General features: G+C 38.7%; 1 protein-coding gene across 3 annotated transcripts in view; it reads left to right on the top strand.

Moving 5' to 3' along the window:
• Window positions 1-12725, top strand: part of loxl2b (lysyl oxidase-like 2b) — a 43497-nt gene that overhangs the window by 9597 nt on the left and 21175 nt on the right. For all 3 annotated transcript variants that reach the window (XM_046386156.1, XM_046386157.1, XM_046386158.1), the window contains one exon: window positions 9364-9575. In XM_046386156.1, coding sequence (XP_046242112.1) covers window positions 9364-9575 — 212 coding nt within the window. The remainder of the gene's footprint in view (window positions 1-9363; window positions 9576-12725) is intronic.

Genomic DNA, 12725 nt, shown 5'->3' with positions numbered 1-12725 from the left:
TTTTTTTTTTCTTTTTTTCATGTACACTTCTTAAACAAAATGCACGGCCTTCTTCATCTCAAAGCACAACATGTAATTGTAGCTCATCGTGAAAAATTTGGTTAGTGGAAGAAGATCTTGAAGTGACAGCAGACGGCTAGAGGCCACATCCCATGCTGTCGTGTTCAGTTTACCTGTTAGCTTGCTCTCTTGTTGTGACAAATCTTCTGTGGTTGTCGTGCTCGAACAGGTAAACCCAAAGCTTTTCTTGATTTGCATTTTCTTCCCTGTTTCGTTTCTTCTTTCACTGCAGCTGTTCTCTCGCTTTTCCTTCCTTCCTTCCTCTCTTTCCGTACTGCTTCCTCTCTCATATATAGATTAAGCAGCCATGAAGTCACCCCCAAGCAGAATTTACAACTCCCATTTTCCTCTCTTTAGTCATTTTTCACTCTGAGAACTTAAGGTCAAATCTTCCACTTTCCTCCCTGTAAGCCTCCAGTCATGGTATGTTGCCATGAATTGCCTTGTCAGCCCTGCAGCACGTTTGCACTGTGATCTTGAATTAATACATGGCTGCCCTTTGTGTCACAATCTTCGAATGCTGTTAACTATTTAATTATTTTTCGCATAGCTGGTAGATGTTTCTGCAGCGTGAGAGGTTTTCGCCCTGAGGCGTCGCATTCCCACACTGCAACGCAGGCGGATGTTTAGCCTCTAGAGACTCCAAAGTGAGGCGCTCCATCTGACAACAGTAGGAAAGGGAGATCTCACTCAGAGCAGAGTTTACTTTCACAGGCAATCAGATTTTATTGGTTTAAGGAAGAAATATGGATTTCTTAGTAGCTGTACTGATCAAAGGTTGTTATACCTTTGGTTATTCTGATGGTGTTAATGTTTTTCTATCCATGTGCAGAATAGATATGATTCATTTAAATGGCCGTTGTTGAGGAGAAATTCAGCATTTGTGTCTCTGACACAGACTTTCTGACAGATAAATACTTACTAGTTTAAACATATTTAAAGCTTCATCTTCATCTTCATCTGTGAATGGACCTTTCATGGAGATGGTTCTGTTGGCATGTAACCTCATTAGCTGTTACGATATTACTTTCATTGCACTTTTCTAGTCAATGTTGTCTTAAAAGAAATTGCCATATTTTTAAACCTGAGCCCTATATTTACATATTTTGGTGTGTAAATGATTCAGACTTACCAAAAGTTGTGGAATTGATTCAGTAGATCACCTCAGGTGGCAGCTGCAACATATTGCAGTGTGCTTTTTTGTCGGATCCCAACAAAGACAGGCATATTTGTTAAAGACCAAAATCCCTTTTGTTTAACCAGAAACACAAATCTCACTCTGAAATATCATGTAGTGAGTTGTTGCAGTTGTTTCCTCAGCTAGATCGTTGAAACCAGCTAAATATTGATGTTTCCACAGTCGACTTCCTGCAACAACTCACCTCTTGTGAGATTTCAGAGTGAGACTTCTCCTTGAGTGAGATGTGTGTCTAGTTAAACATATTTTTTAGATACTGTATAATATGATCTATATTTATCTGAAAGGCTATCTATATTTGGATAAGTAAATTACATTTGGAAGGACAAATCCAGCCATGGCGATGCATTGCAAACAACTGCTCTTTGTTTGTGCAGGTTTTTATACCTCTGTTGCTGTTGTGTATGTGCACAGAGGTTTTGTGTTTGGACACCAACAGGAAACTTTCTGTAGGGCCGCATACAGTGTGAAGAACACATCAGCAGTGTGGATTATTTCCTCAGTATTGGTATGTTTGTCTAAATGGCTGTGCGTTTAGTAGGTGTGTTGCCCTTTTAAAGCTTTCTCATCTATGATTGTTTGATCAATGCTTAGAACTTTTACTTTGAAAAACAAAATGAGACCATTACCAGTGCCACCAGCCAGATCCTCGTACCGCCCTGCACTGCCATGTGTGTCTTTTTTTCCAGCTTTAATGTAATTTACAAGCAGTCCATTAAATCATTGTCTTTGCAATTTATGCTCCAGATTGTCATGGCTGTGTAAAACATCTGCTTTCACTATGTTAACAAAAAGCCCTTTTAGCTGATTTTGGAGGAGGAACTGCTCTCTGCCACAAAGCATTCTAAGTATTCTGTAAACATTGTATCTGTAAACAAATAATCCGCAATTTATCACAGCTGGTGGAATCATCAGCTCACAAGAAAGACTGTGTATTAATTAGACATGAAGTCCAGATAGGGACGTGTTGACAGCAGAAAAACCTGAACGACTGCAGGCTCTTTAAAATTCTCCAAAAGAGGCTTGCAGCTAAATACCTCTGTACATATGAACCCGTATTCTTGGTCTTTTGCAGTGGATGTGAGGTGATTTCTGCTGGCATGGAGAGTTTTTGAAGACCTCTATTGGAACCATATGTTTCAAAGCTCCTTTCACTTTATTTTTTGCTGCCAAATGTAGTTTTGACTCCACTGTGGGCTGTAGAGGAGTTATGTACCATGTAACTAAAACTATGATATATTCTGGGTTCATTCTTTTTGTAGTGGTTACGAATGACTGTGGGCAAGATAATGTAGCCAGACAGTAGTTCCTAACCGTGGAGGGTATTTATTTTAGATGTTGCAGACATGTGGTTTGTATCCAAAGTGAATTGTAAGGAGGTGAAAAAAAATGACCAGGACTTTGGACTTCGGCATTCCCCCTTTTCTGAGAGACTTCCCCTCATTCAGTAGACGGAGCCTCATCTGAAGGGTCGCCACTTTGGAATCTTTTGCAGACAGTCAACAAACAACATTAGAACAGTGGAAATACGTGTCTTTGTAGAAGTAAAACAAACAGGTTCTTGATCTGAGCATATCATTAGTTAGTAGTAGCTCAGTTGAATATTCTTGCAACTAAACCATTCATGTAGACAGTAAATTTAGGGCAATGCAATTCTTGACACACTAACTAACAGACTAACTCTGGAATGTACCCACTAAGTCAGACTGCTGACGCAATGAAAAATGTGCAGAAAGAAACGAGTAATCAACCTGTTGGTTAGTAAGTGGTTGATGAAACTAAGTACATTTACTCATGTACTGTACATAAGTTACTTGTGCTTCACTTGAGTACTTCTGTTTCGTTGAACGTAATACTTCTACTCCACTACATGTTAAAGGGAAATATTGTACTTTTTACTTTAATTGAAGATTACAGTTTTTCTGCAGCGAGTCCTCACTCTGCATCTGTTTTCTTATTTTGCTGTGTTAGGGACATTTCTGGGTTTTCCAGTGGGCGTGTAGCTCCAAGCCAATAACAGCATGCACGGTTTGAGGGCTGCAGGTGGTACACTGGGCTGTGTTCTGGTGGCCACGATCAGGGGCCATGTGCATCTGGTGTCACTGAGCCAGGGAGGAGGGGCCATCTGTGTTGTAAACAGAACTACACTTTTAACCGACACAACAGAGTGAGCACAGGCAAGCAGAGACAACAATTTGAAACATTAATATACTCCTAATTCTAGCAGTCTTGGAGGAAGTTACCTTCAGATGTCAGAAATCTGTTTTACTTTTGTGTTTACAAATGTTACCAATGCAAATAAATCTTGAGCAGCATCAGAAAAGTTGGAGAACTTTGTCTGAAGTTCTGTGTGAAAGTGATAGCAGGTTATAATCCTGTCTTTTCAGTTTTAATACTGGGGTTACCATCTTCGTACTGAATGCATTTGGATTGAGCCTTTAAGCGTCTAAAGTGGTATTATGCCTCTGTGTTTTGTTGGAACAGAATGAGCCAGCACCTGATGGAAACTAATTCACCTTAAATCTGAAAATATAGCATAATTCCAGTGAAGTATAATTCTTATTTGAACGTGGTTATCCTTTCTCAGTGTAAAAGCCCATGATGACTTTCCACCTTTGTTATACGCGCATGCCTAAAAACTGTCACAGAAATAATGTTCTGTAATGTTCTTTAACCTCAGAGGGAAAGCTTCACATAATAACCACATTTAACCACAGGTGCGGGTTTACTTGTTGATTGAGTTATTTGTACAGCAGTAACATTAGTTGTGTTTAAAGGAGAAGGACGTGCTCTAAGACTGCACATGTACAGGGAGCATGTTAGCGCCATACTAATTTACTGTCCATGAGAGTCAACATGTGGACATCACATAAAAATCTTGTATTTCCTCCTCTCTCTGACTTTTTGTATCAGTGTAACAGTGTCCTCTGACTGTCCACCTTTAGTAACTACCACTATTTAATAATCTTTACGGCAAGGTTTTTGTGGACTTTTTTGCCCAGGTTTTTATCCATCAGTTGACAGTATATTAGGCTGCTCCACCTCTCTCTTTCATAGACTTTGCTGTGTCTCAAAAACTTTACATTGTTCTAGGCAGGGCTGATAAAAACATGCCAATGTCCTCTGTATGTTTTTACACTTTTTTCTACATACAAGTCTTTTCAACACAAGTTAAAGATGAGGCAATGAAAGGCAACACTCAAGTCAAGATGCAAATACTTGATCTGTCGATCTCCCAAAATCATTTTTTTGTGACGTAGCCAAAGTTGTTGTTTTTTAATCTTTTCATTTGGAGAAGGTGGATGAAATGACACCACAGTAGAATGAGCATTTTCTGTTGGGCATATTGAGGAAGGCGCTTTGAAGAATCCACCAGAAGCCTTGTAGAACTTTGGGAACCTGATATACCATGTGTAATGCATATTTAGTGCTAGTTTCTTCAACCACCTGCTCTCCCTGCTGCCCTTGAGTTCCACAGGGAGGGATGGTCCACGAATTGTAGATCCTTCCTCCTGCATATTTTACTATGATGTTATGAGTGTCCGTTAGCTCAAAAGGAAATCTTAACACACAGTATCTAGTGCATGTTATTCCCCAAACTTCCATCATAAGTCATTTTAACAGTGTTTTATTAATATAACTTAATATAAAAAGTTTCATGAAAGTGTATATTTTCACGGATAGAATACAGGAATGATTTTTCTGTAGGTTTATCAATTAAACCACATCTGATTCATTCATCAATTTGTTGATCTTTAATCAAGGATTACTTGAGTCTGTAACAGTCTTGCGAAATAGTGGCAACTCTCTTGCTTTGAAGTGATTCATAGCTTGATCCCCAGCTGTAGCTGACTTCATATTTATGTCCTCTGGTCCCTAGACAAGCAGGCATTAAATCACCTCAGTGCGGCCATAAGTCATGACAGCTTGTTTTGGTTACACAAAGTCTGGATGCTGTGACTCGTTTATGTGTGATTTCAGTGCATTACATTCAATGCAAAATATTCTCATGTGGCTCCAATCAAAAAGAAATACTTTAATACTACTGCTGCTGCTGCTACTACTACTACTGGTAAGAACAATAATAATAATGATAACAATAATACTAAAATGAACTATAAAACACATGAAGGGAAAAATTAGAATTGATAAACATGAAATTTAAAAAAAGAACATCCAAATAAAATAATACATTTAAGATAAATAAGCAGCTCAGATAAAATCATGTTCCTAAAAGAAGACACTGATTCAGGTGAAGAAAGTCGAAAAGGTAGCAGCTTCGCAACCGGATATTTTTCACTGGAGTTGGTGGAGACCAAAACATTATAGATTTATGTTCATCAGGTAGACAGAAACAGGACTCCAAGTGGATTCTTACATTGCTCCGTGTCTGTTGGCTGTGTAAATAGACATATTAGCCAACGACTTTATAGCTAACATGTAAGATTATCCTTCTGCTCTCGCTTGGTCGGAGTATCAGTTAATGTTGCTTGAACATACACTAAGTGTAATTTCCTCGGTCATAAGATTCAAAATTGCTTCCTGCAGAACCACTTTTCCCTTTCACTCCTAGTTTAGTGTTACACGACAGCTGCAGAGTTTTGTGAAAGAATTGTTTGTCACACACCAGTGAGTTCCTTCCTACATATGAAAGCTCAGTATAGTTTAGTGAAAGACATTATATGACCATAGTGCGGTCGCATTCCAAATCAAGTTATTAAAGCAATAAAATCACCTTTAACATAAAATTTTGCATTACAGCCTCTAAGCGGCCTCTTTGAATCAGAGCTGAGTTTCTACACACTGAGGCCCCTTCACCTTTCCTGTACAAGCCATAACACTAATAGCTTTTCCGTCTGAGCCACTTTTCTTCCTGGATGAGCAAAGACTCAGGAAAGGCCTCATTCCCTAGGGTATGCCAAAACAAGACACACATGTTGTAGAAATCCCTTCTTTCTGTAGTCAGATTCCCATTTTTGTCTGTAAACTCACATGTGAGGACCATTTGAAATCTAAACAAGAATCCAAAGTAATAGGCCGGAGTTTCATACTCTGGGCTTGGCATGGGTGTTGCTTATCTCACCAACATTTGAGCTGTGTTCGAGGGAGAGTTTAAGTCTTTTGGTTCTGCGTTTATCAGAAGGTTGATCTCAGTATTTCAGCACAAGCGGTGCTTTTCAGTACCGCAGAGTCCTGTTTGGTTGTATGTTTAAACAGTCTAGATGAATGTGCTAACCTAACTCTCAACATTTGGCTCTCACGTGTTTTGTTGTATGCCTGACAACAAGTCATGTACTGTATATCCAGTAAATCCAGCAAGGTCACCATCATTGCATTTCCAGTCATTATCATGCTCCGTGATTTCAGCCTTTATATAGTTTTGCAGTCAGGTCTTCATCCCAGACCTCATTGCCTCTGACCACATTGATTAATGTGGTCATCTCTGGGAGAAAAAAGTAGAGGGTAGAAAGGCTGATGATTTGTAGCTTTCACTCTGATGGCATCTTCCCTTCCCCAGAGGCAAATGCCAATTTAGGAAACCCCACTTTGTCATTATTTGATGTCTAGCTTCATGTTGGCTGTATATGAGAGAAATCTGTACCAGTCCATCTATAGAGCAAAGCAATGTATCCCCATTCCAGCCAGACTGAGCGACCTTCCCTCAGCCTGCCCTGTCACGTAGCACAAGTATGTGGGTTTGGTTTATGGAAAAAGAAAATGTTTGTCAAAACCCTGCAAAAATTTTGAGAGGAAAGTCTTTGAGCTGATTTTTTATAGGACTCTCCTCTAGATTTATAATCATTCTTAAGTGATTTAATTTACAAACTATGATAAAAGTTGTTAAATCAGTCAGGGTGCTGATTTAACACTCAAAGAAATGAAAATCATCCAATAATGATATTATGATGATATGAAGAAAAATGCAATCTGTCAAATTCATATTTGTTTATTGTGCATTTTGTCTAATTTTGGCAAATGAGTAACACACAAAATATGATTTTAGGGGGTGGAGAGAGTCTGTAACCATAAAACTGCACAAATCATAAAGACAGCCAGATGAATTGATAAACAAATTTATCAAAAATTTAAATAAAAAATAAATTTATTAAATGTTAAACCATTATTCATATGCCTTGTGGTTCTTTTCTTTGACTCAACCAGCTGAACAATTGTTGCACTTAAGAGTCAATGCATTGTGTTAACCTTACAGACCCTACCTTATTAACTTGGTGTTTGGTGCTGCTGCTGGTTGGTGCTGTGAGGCTAGAGTACCATTATCAGAGCTAATTCTGCTGGACACTGCTTGTTTCTGCTGCAGGAAACAGGAGTAAGCAGTAAACCAACAAAAAAAGTTGTGGACTGTAAAACTCGAAACACTGATGTTAAAGATGACAAAAGCCCAACAAAAAAAAATATCTTAAGTTGATCCTTTGTTAATGTATTATAAGTGCAGCTTTAAATTTACAGAAGATATTTATAAAAATGAACCCTGGGTAGATTACTTTGACTGTGCAAGCCATACAGTTGTAAGTGCCAACATTGGAACCCCCCCAGTGGTAATAACCAAAATGGCAAATGCAGAGATAACCCTTACACTGCAATATCTCAAGGAAATTCAATCGAAAGCAACTGGACTTAGTTATTTGTCTTTGAAGACGTTTCACCTCTCATCCAAGAGGCTTCATCAGTTCATGCTCGCTTAACTAGGACTAGTCCCAGCCTAGTGAGCCTAGGTGAAACGTCTTCAAAGACAAATAACTAAGTCCAGTTGCTTTCGATTGAATTTCCTTGAGATAACCATGACCTGGGTGAATGAGAATATTCACAGGCTTACAATGCAATATTTTTCTTCTGCCATCAACTAAGGATCAACCCGTATGGATTTTTTCAGGGCTGATATTATTAGTAATCATGGAGACTGACAAAATTTAAAACTGATTAACATTCACAGTAACAAACCTTAGTGACATAATTTTTGAAAAAGCAATGATAAATATTGTACTTTTTGTTCCACCACATTTATTTGATAACTTTGGTTGCTAGATATTTTGCAGATTTAAATAATTAATACAATATATAAATCTACTCTTATGAACAATTATTTTAAAATGAATTTATTTTATTGGTAATCACACAAAATAAAACACTGATATGTTAATCAGCCAGGCAGATAATCGCTCTGTCCCTGCTATCATTAAAAAGTAAGTATATGTTTATATGTCACACTTATTGGCTATAAGGAAGTCATCATCCCCACAGCGTTGCGTGCACTGTGTGTAGTATAGATTACAGGAGTGAATCCACTTCAAGAGCACATGCAGGATTTTGGTATTATGAGTGCTTGAAGGGGGAGCTAAACAACAGCACTCATGGAAGTGAAACCTGAAAGGATACCAACACCAGTCAATCTCTGCTGTTCTGTCTCAGTGGTATGGGGCTGTCCACTATCTTGTACTGCTCAAGCTCATATGGTCCTTGATGATGTGGATGTGAGTCATCTAGGAAAAAATGGCAATTTCTTAATTGCCTTGTATTGTATGCACCCTCACAGTGCGGTGTTTGTGAGTTTTTCCTTTACTGACTGCTTTAAAGAGATGCACTATAATGTGTTGCATGTGTTACCATGGAAACACTTTGATACCTTTTGCTTTTAAAGCCAAAAACAGTTGCAGGGCATCCAGTCATGGTGTTTAGCATTAACAAGGTGACTGATTGTAAAAATGTTTGAGCAACCTGGAGAAGATTTACAAGCAGCGCAGACAGACCTGGCTGTGATTGCAATCTGGATGGGGACTGAAGATCTTTGATTGCCTGTTATGTACCACAGGAAATGCCATATATAGCCTGTTTACATTGCAGAGGTTTGTCTGGACTGAAAACACAAGGCTCTTCATGCCTCACATGCTAAATTAACATATTACTCGAATATGCAGTTTGTTTGATTTCAAAAATGAACTAAAACATTTTAATATATGTTTGGAAATGAATTGCACATAAAATCATGTACATAGTTTCACAAATCACATGTAAGTAAGATGAGAAAATGTCTAAATGACTAAAGCAAGTTGGCATATGTGAACATTTCTCAATTTTTTTGTCCACAGAACCTTGATATTCAAGTGGAAGATGTACGTATACGAGCCATCCTGTCATCGTATCGCAAGCGGATCCCTGTAACAGAGGGCTACGTGGAGGTCAAGGATGGTGGTAAATGGAAGCAGATCTGTAACACAGAGTGGGACCATCTTAACAGCAGAGTCATCTGTGGCATGTTTGGCTTCCCTGGGGAGAGGAAATACAATGCCAGAGTCTACAAGTGAGTATTTCACTACTGTATGTGTGGTCCCGGGCAACTGTAGAAACAGACTAGAGGTTTCCTTCACAACTTCTCCCATTTCTAAGGTGCATGAAGAGGAGAGAAATGTCTTAAAGAGGGTGAAGTGCCAGAGTTTTGATGTCTTTGGTCCTAGATGACTGAAAAGGCAGAGGTGCATTTAACACTTGATTCTCAAGTGGCTATTTACATAGGAATTCATGGTATTATAAGGTACACAAGCTCACCAAATGAGCGCTGTGAGTCAGTGAATGCTTTGTTGGATAATCTGCCTCTGATGTGGCAGATGTTCAGTGGTTCCTCTTTATTTGCTACACTGTCTTGAAACAGACATTAAATGCTAACTAGTACTTGCTGCTATTTGGCTGCATCGGGGGTGTTTCTGATTGTTGATCTTTTTGTGGATTTATAGCCTGTTGCAGATAACAGTGTGCAGAGTGTGAGTTTGGACTATAGGATAAAAACATGGCGATCATCACTGTCTTCTTCTGTCTCCTGTGGTCTGCCTGTGTCATGTATGTATAAAGAGTCTCATCTGAGTTCACACAAAATCCAGCAGTGTGGTACCTTTCTGCAGTTGTTTGCTTTAGAACATTACTACTGTGAAACAATGAAAATAACAACTGTTTATTACTCTGATTCACTGCTTTGCTGTCTCCAACACCTCTACACCCTTCTACCAAGTTTCTTGAAAATTGTTCCTGTGGTTTTCTGTAATCTTGTTGACAAACAGTCACACAAGCCAAGAGTTTGAACCGAAAACATGACTTCCTTGGTGGAGGTAATTAGATTAATGTGTGTGAAAGCTACTGTCTTTCCATCAGATTAAAGTAAATCCAGTGCTCACTCTAGAGCTGAGAACAATAATGTGATAATTCCCTGGGGATTCAGCATTACAAGCATCCTGTCACTTATTGCTTATGGTCATCTTAAACCTAGATTTCATTTAGGGAATCCTACGGTAAAACAGAGCTTCTGAGCTCTGCGTTTGAGGGTTGGATGTCTGGGGTGCAAGTTTGGTAATCCAGCCTTGGTTTTTCAGCCTGTCCTGTAAAGACCTCATGTCAGTTCACTGAAACTAAACATTTCATCTGACATGTGATCTCCACTGAGGGATGTCAAGTTCCATCGTGGAAATTATTCAACTGTGTGGTGGGTTACTTTTCCAACCTCAAGCTGAGACTCAGTACATAAATGTTTCAGTGAGCTCATCAGGGCCCTGACCTAAATTAACTTGAATAAATATGTACTGTCTTTTTTTTTTTTTTTTAAACTTTGTGCCACCCTTTGTTCCACCATTACAATGCTAGCACTAGAATTAACAGATTGCTGCTATCAAGACACTGCATCAGTATGAACATTTAAAGTATGTTTTGTTCATTTTGGTCAATAAAGACCTTTTGTAAAAATAATCCTCGTTCAATTAACAATGAATCCTAAGCTGAACTCAGAATTATGGTGCGTCCATACATGCTAGCAGTTTGTTCAAATTCAAGCAAAGCCCTAATGAGCTGACCATTTGTTGTAATTTACCAAGACTGCCACTGTAATGGGAGTTAGTGTCGAAGGGTTAAAATACATACAGATACACTTACAAGCCCAGCCTGACTCCGGTATGCCCAACGTCACTGCATTCCACAAAGCTGTCGTAATGTGTTTGCAACTGCCGAGACACCTAAATCTTTCTTACATTAAGGGAGCTTGCAGCCAAATGGCCACAGGTTAATTGTGGTACTCCATGAAACGTCCAGTACTCAAGTTAGCCTTGAATTTACTGTGTTTGCCTGGACTGGAAGTTTCCTCTGCTTTTGGTAACCGCAGCAGAGCACGACAGCTCCTTAACTTTCCATCTACGTGTCAGTTGACTCCTGCTTGAGCTCCATCAAACTTGCAGTGTGTTTTTACAGGCTCTTGTTTGAAACAGGAATAACACAGAGCCAAGATATTCCACAGTTTTATAATCCTGTTTGTTTCTGTCCTGATGCTCGTGGACTTCAGATTTATCCAGACTCACTTTGAGACTGATCGAATTAAAATATATGGAATTCAAGAATTCAAACTTACTCTCTCGTGTGTGGAGAAGAGATTTTCAATTACAAGTATTGAGTGTGTTGAACCAGAGCCATAGCCAGGAAGTAAACCTGGGAAGATTATTTTACATATGTGATAGGTGAGCAGTTCTCATTAGATTGGACTGTCGCCATCTTTGAGTCTGGTATCTAGTTCTATTATACATCAATGTGACTGAGACGAAATTGATATATATATATATATATATATATAACATACTCATATAATAAAACTAATCATTTCTCTGCACCTGTCCTTGATATCTTTAAAGTTTCAAAACACTGCTTCACTTACTATATATGGAGTCTTATGTGAAACTTTCCCTGCCAGGTAAATATCCCTTTCAAAATCCATGCAACCAAGGCTCTCTGTTATAAATTTGACTCAACTGATGTCACTTGACTCACTTTCTCAGTCTGGACAAAGCTCTTTCAGAGCCACTGAAGACATATTCAGTGGTTTTGACAGGCTGAGTAGTACTAATCATGACAAGTAAAATGACATTGGACATTTTCACCTAGTGGATCATTAGTTTTAAGCAGAAAGTTAGTTGTTTAAAGTAACATTCAAGTTCATCAAAAGTAGTGAAAAACTTGACATGAGTAAAAGTGTAATTAGATTTTAAACTAGGTTGAGAAATTTTGGTATGAAGTCAACTTTCACGGCCTGAGGAACACCATTTTTTTTCAATCACCCCTTCATTTGAACAGCAATGACATGCATCACAGCTGTGTTCAAATTGTATTTGAGGATATAGCAGAGCCAGTCCCCTGGCCTCGGCTTAGAACATTACCTTTGAATGACTTCCAATATGCAGCTTCCCACTCACTAGCTCCAAAATGAAAAACAAATGCTGCCTGTCCCATTTTGATCAATTTTTTTCAAGTAAACTTCAGACATAAGACGCAAGGACAGGACATGCTGTTCTGCAAATGAGACTCATTAAATACATGATATGAGCTTACTAATAAGTGGGGAGGAAGAGCAGCCCAGCAGGCCTGAAAGAGTGTCATTAACGCCGCTTTGTTGAAGTTCATATGGAAGACTGTGAACTCTCCAGCT

This window comes from Scatophagus argus, chromosome 4 (assembly GCF_020382885.2).
Source record: "Scatophagus argus isolate fScaArg1 chromosome 4, fScaArg1.pri, whole genome shotgun sequence".
In the NCBI taxonomy this organism is placed as follows: Eukaryota; Metazoa; Chordata; class Actinopteri; family Scatophagidae; genus Scatophagus; species Scatophagus argus.
Note: the sequence above shows the minus strand (reverse complement) of the source record. Positions and strands in the feature narration are given on the sequence as shown.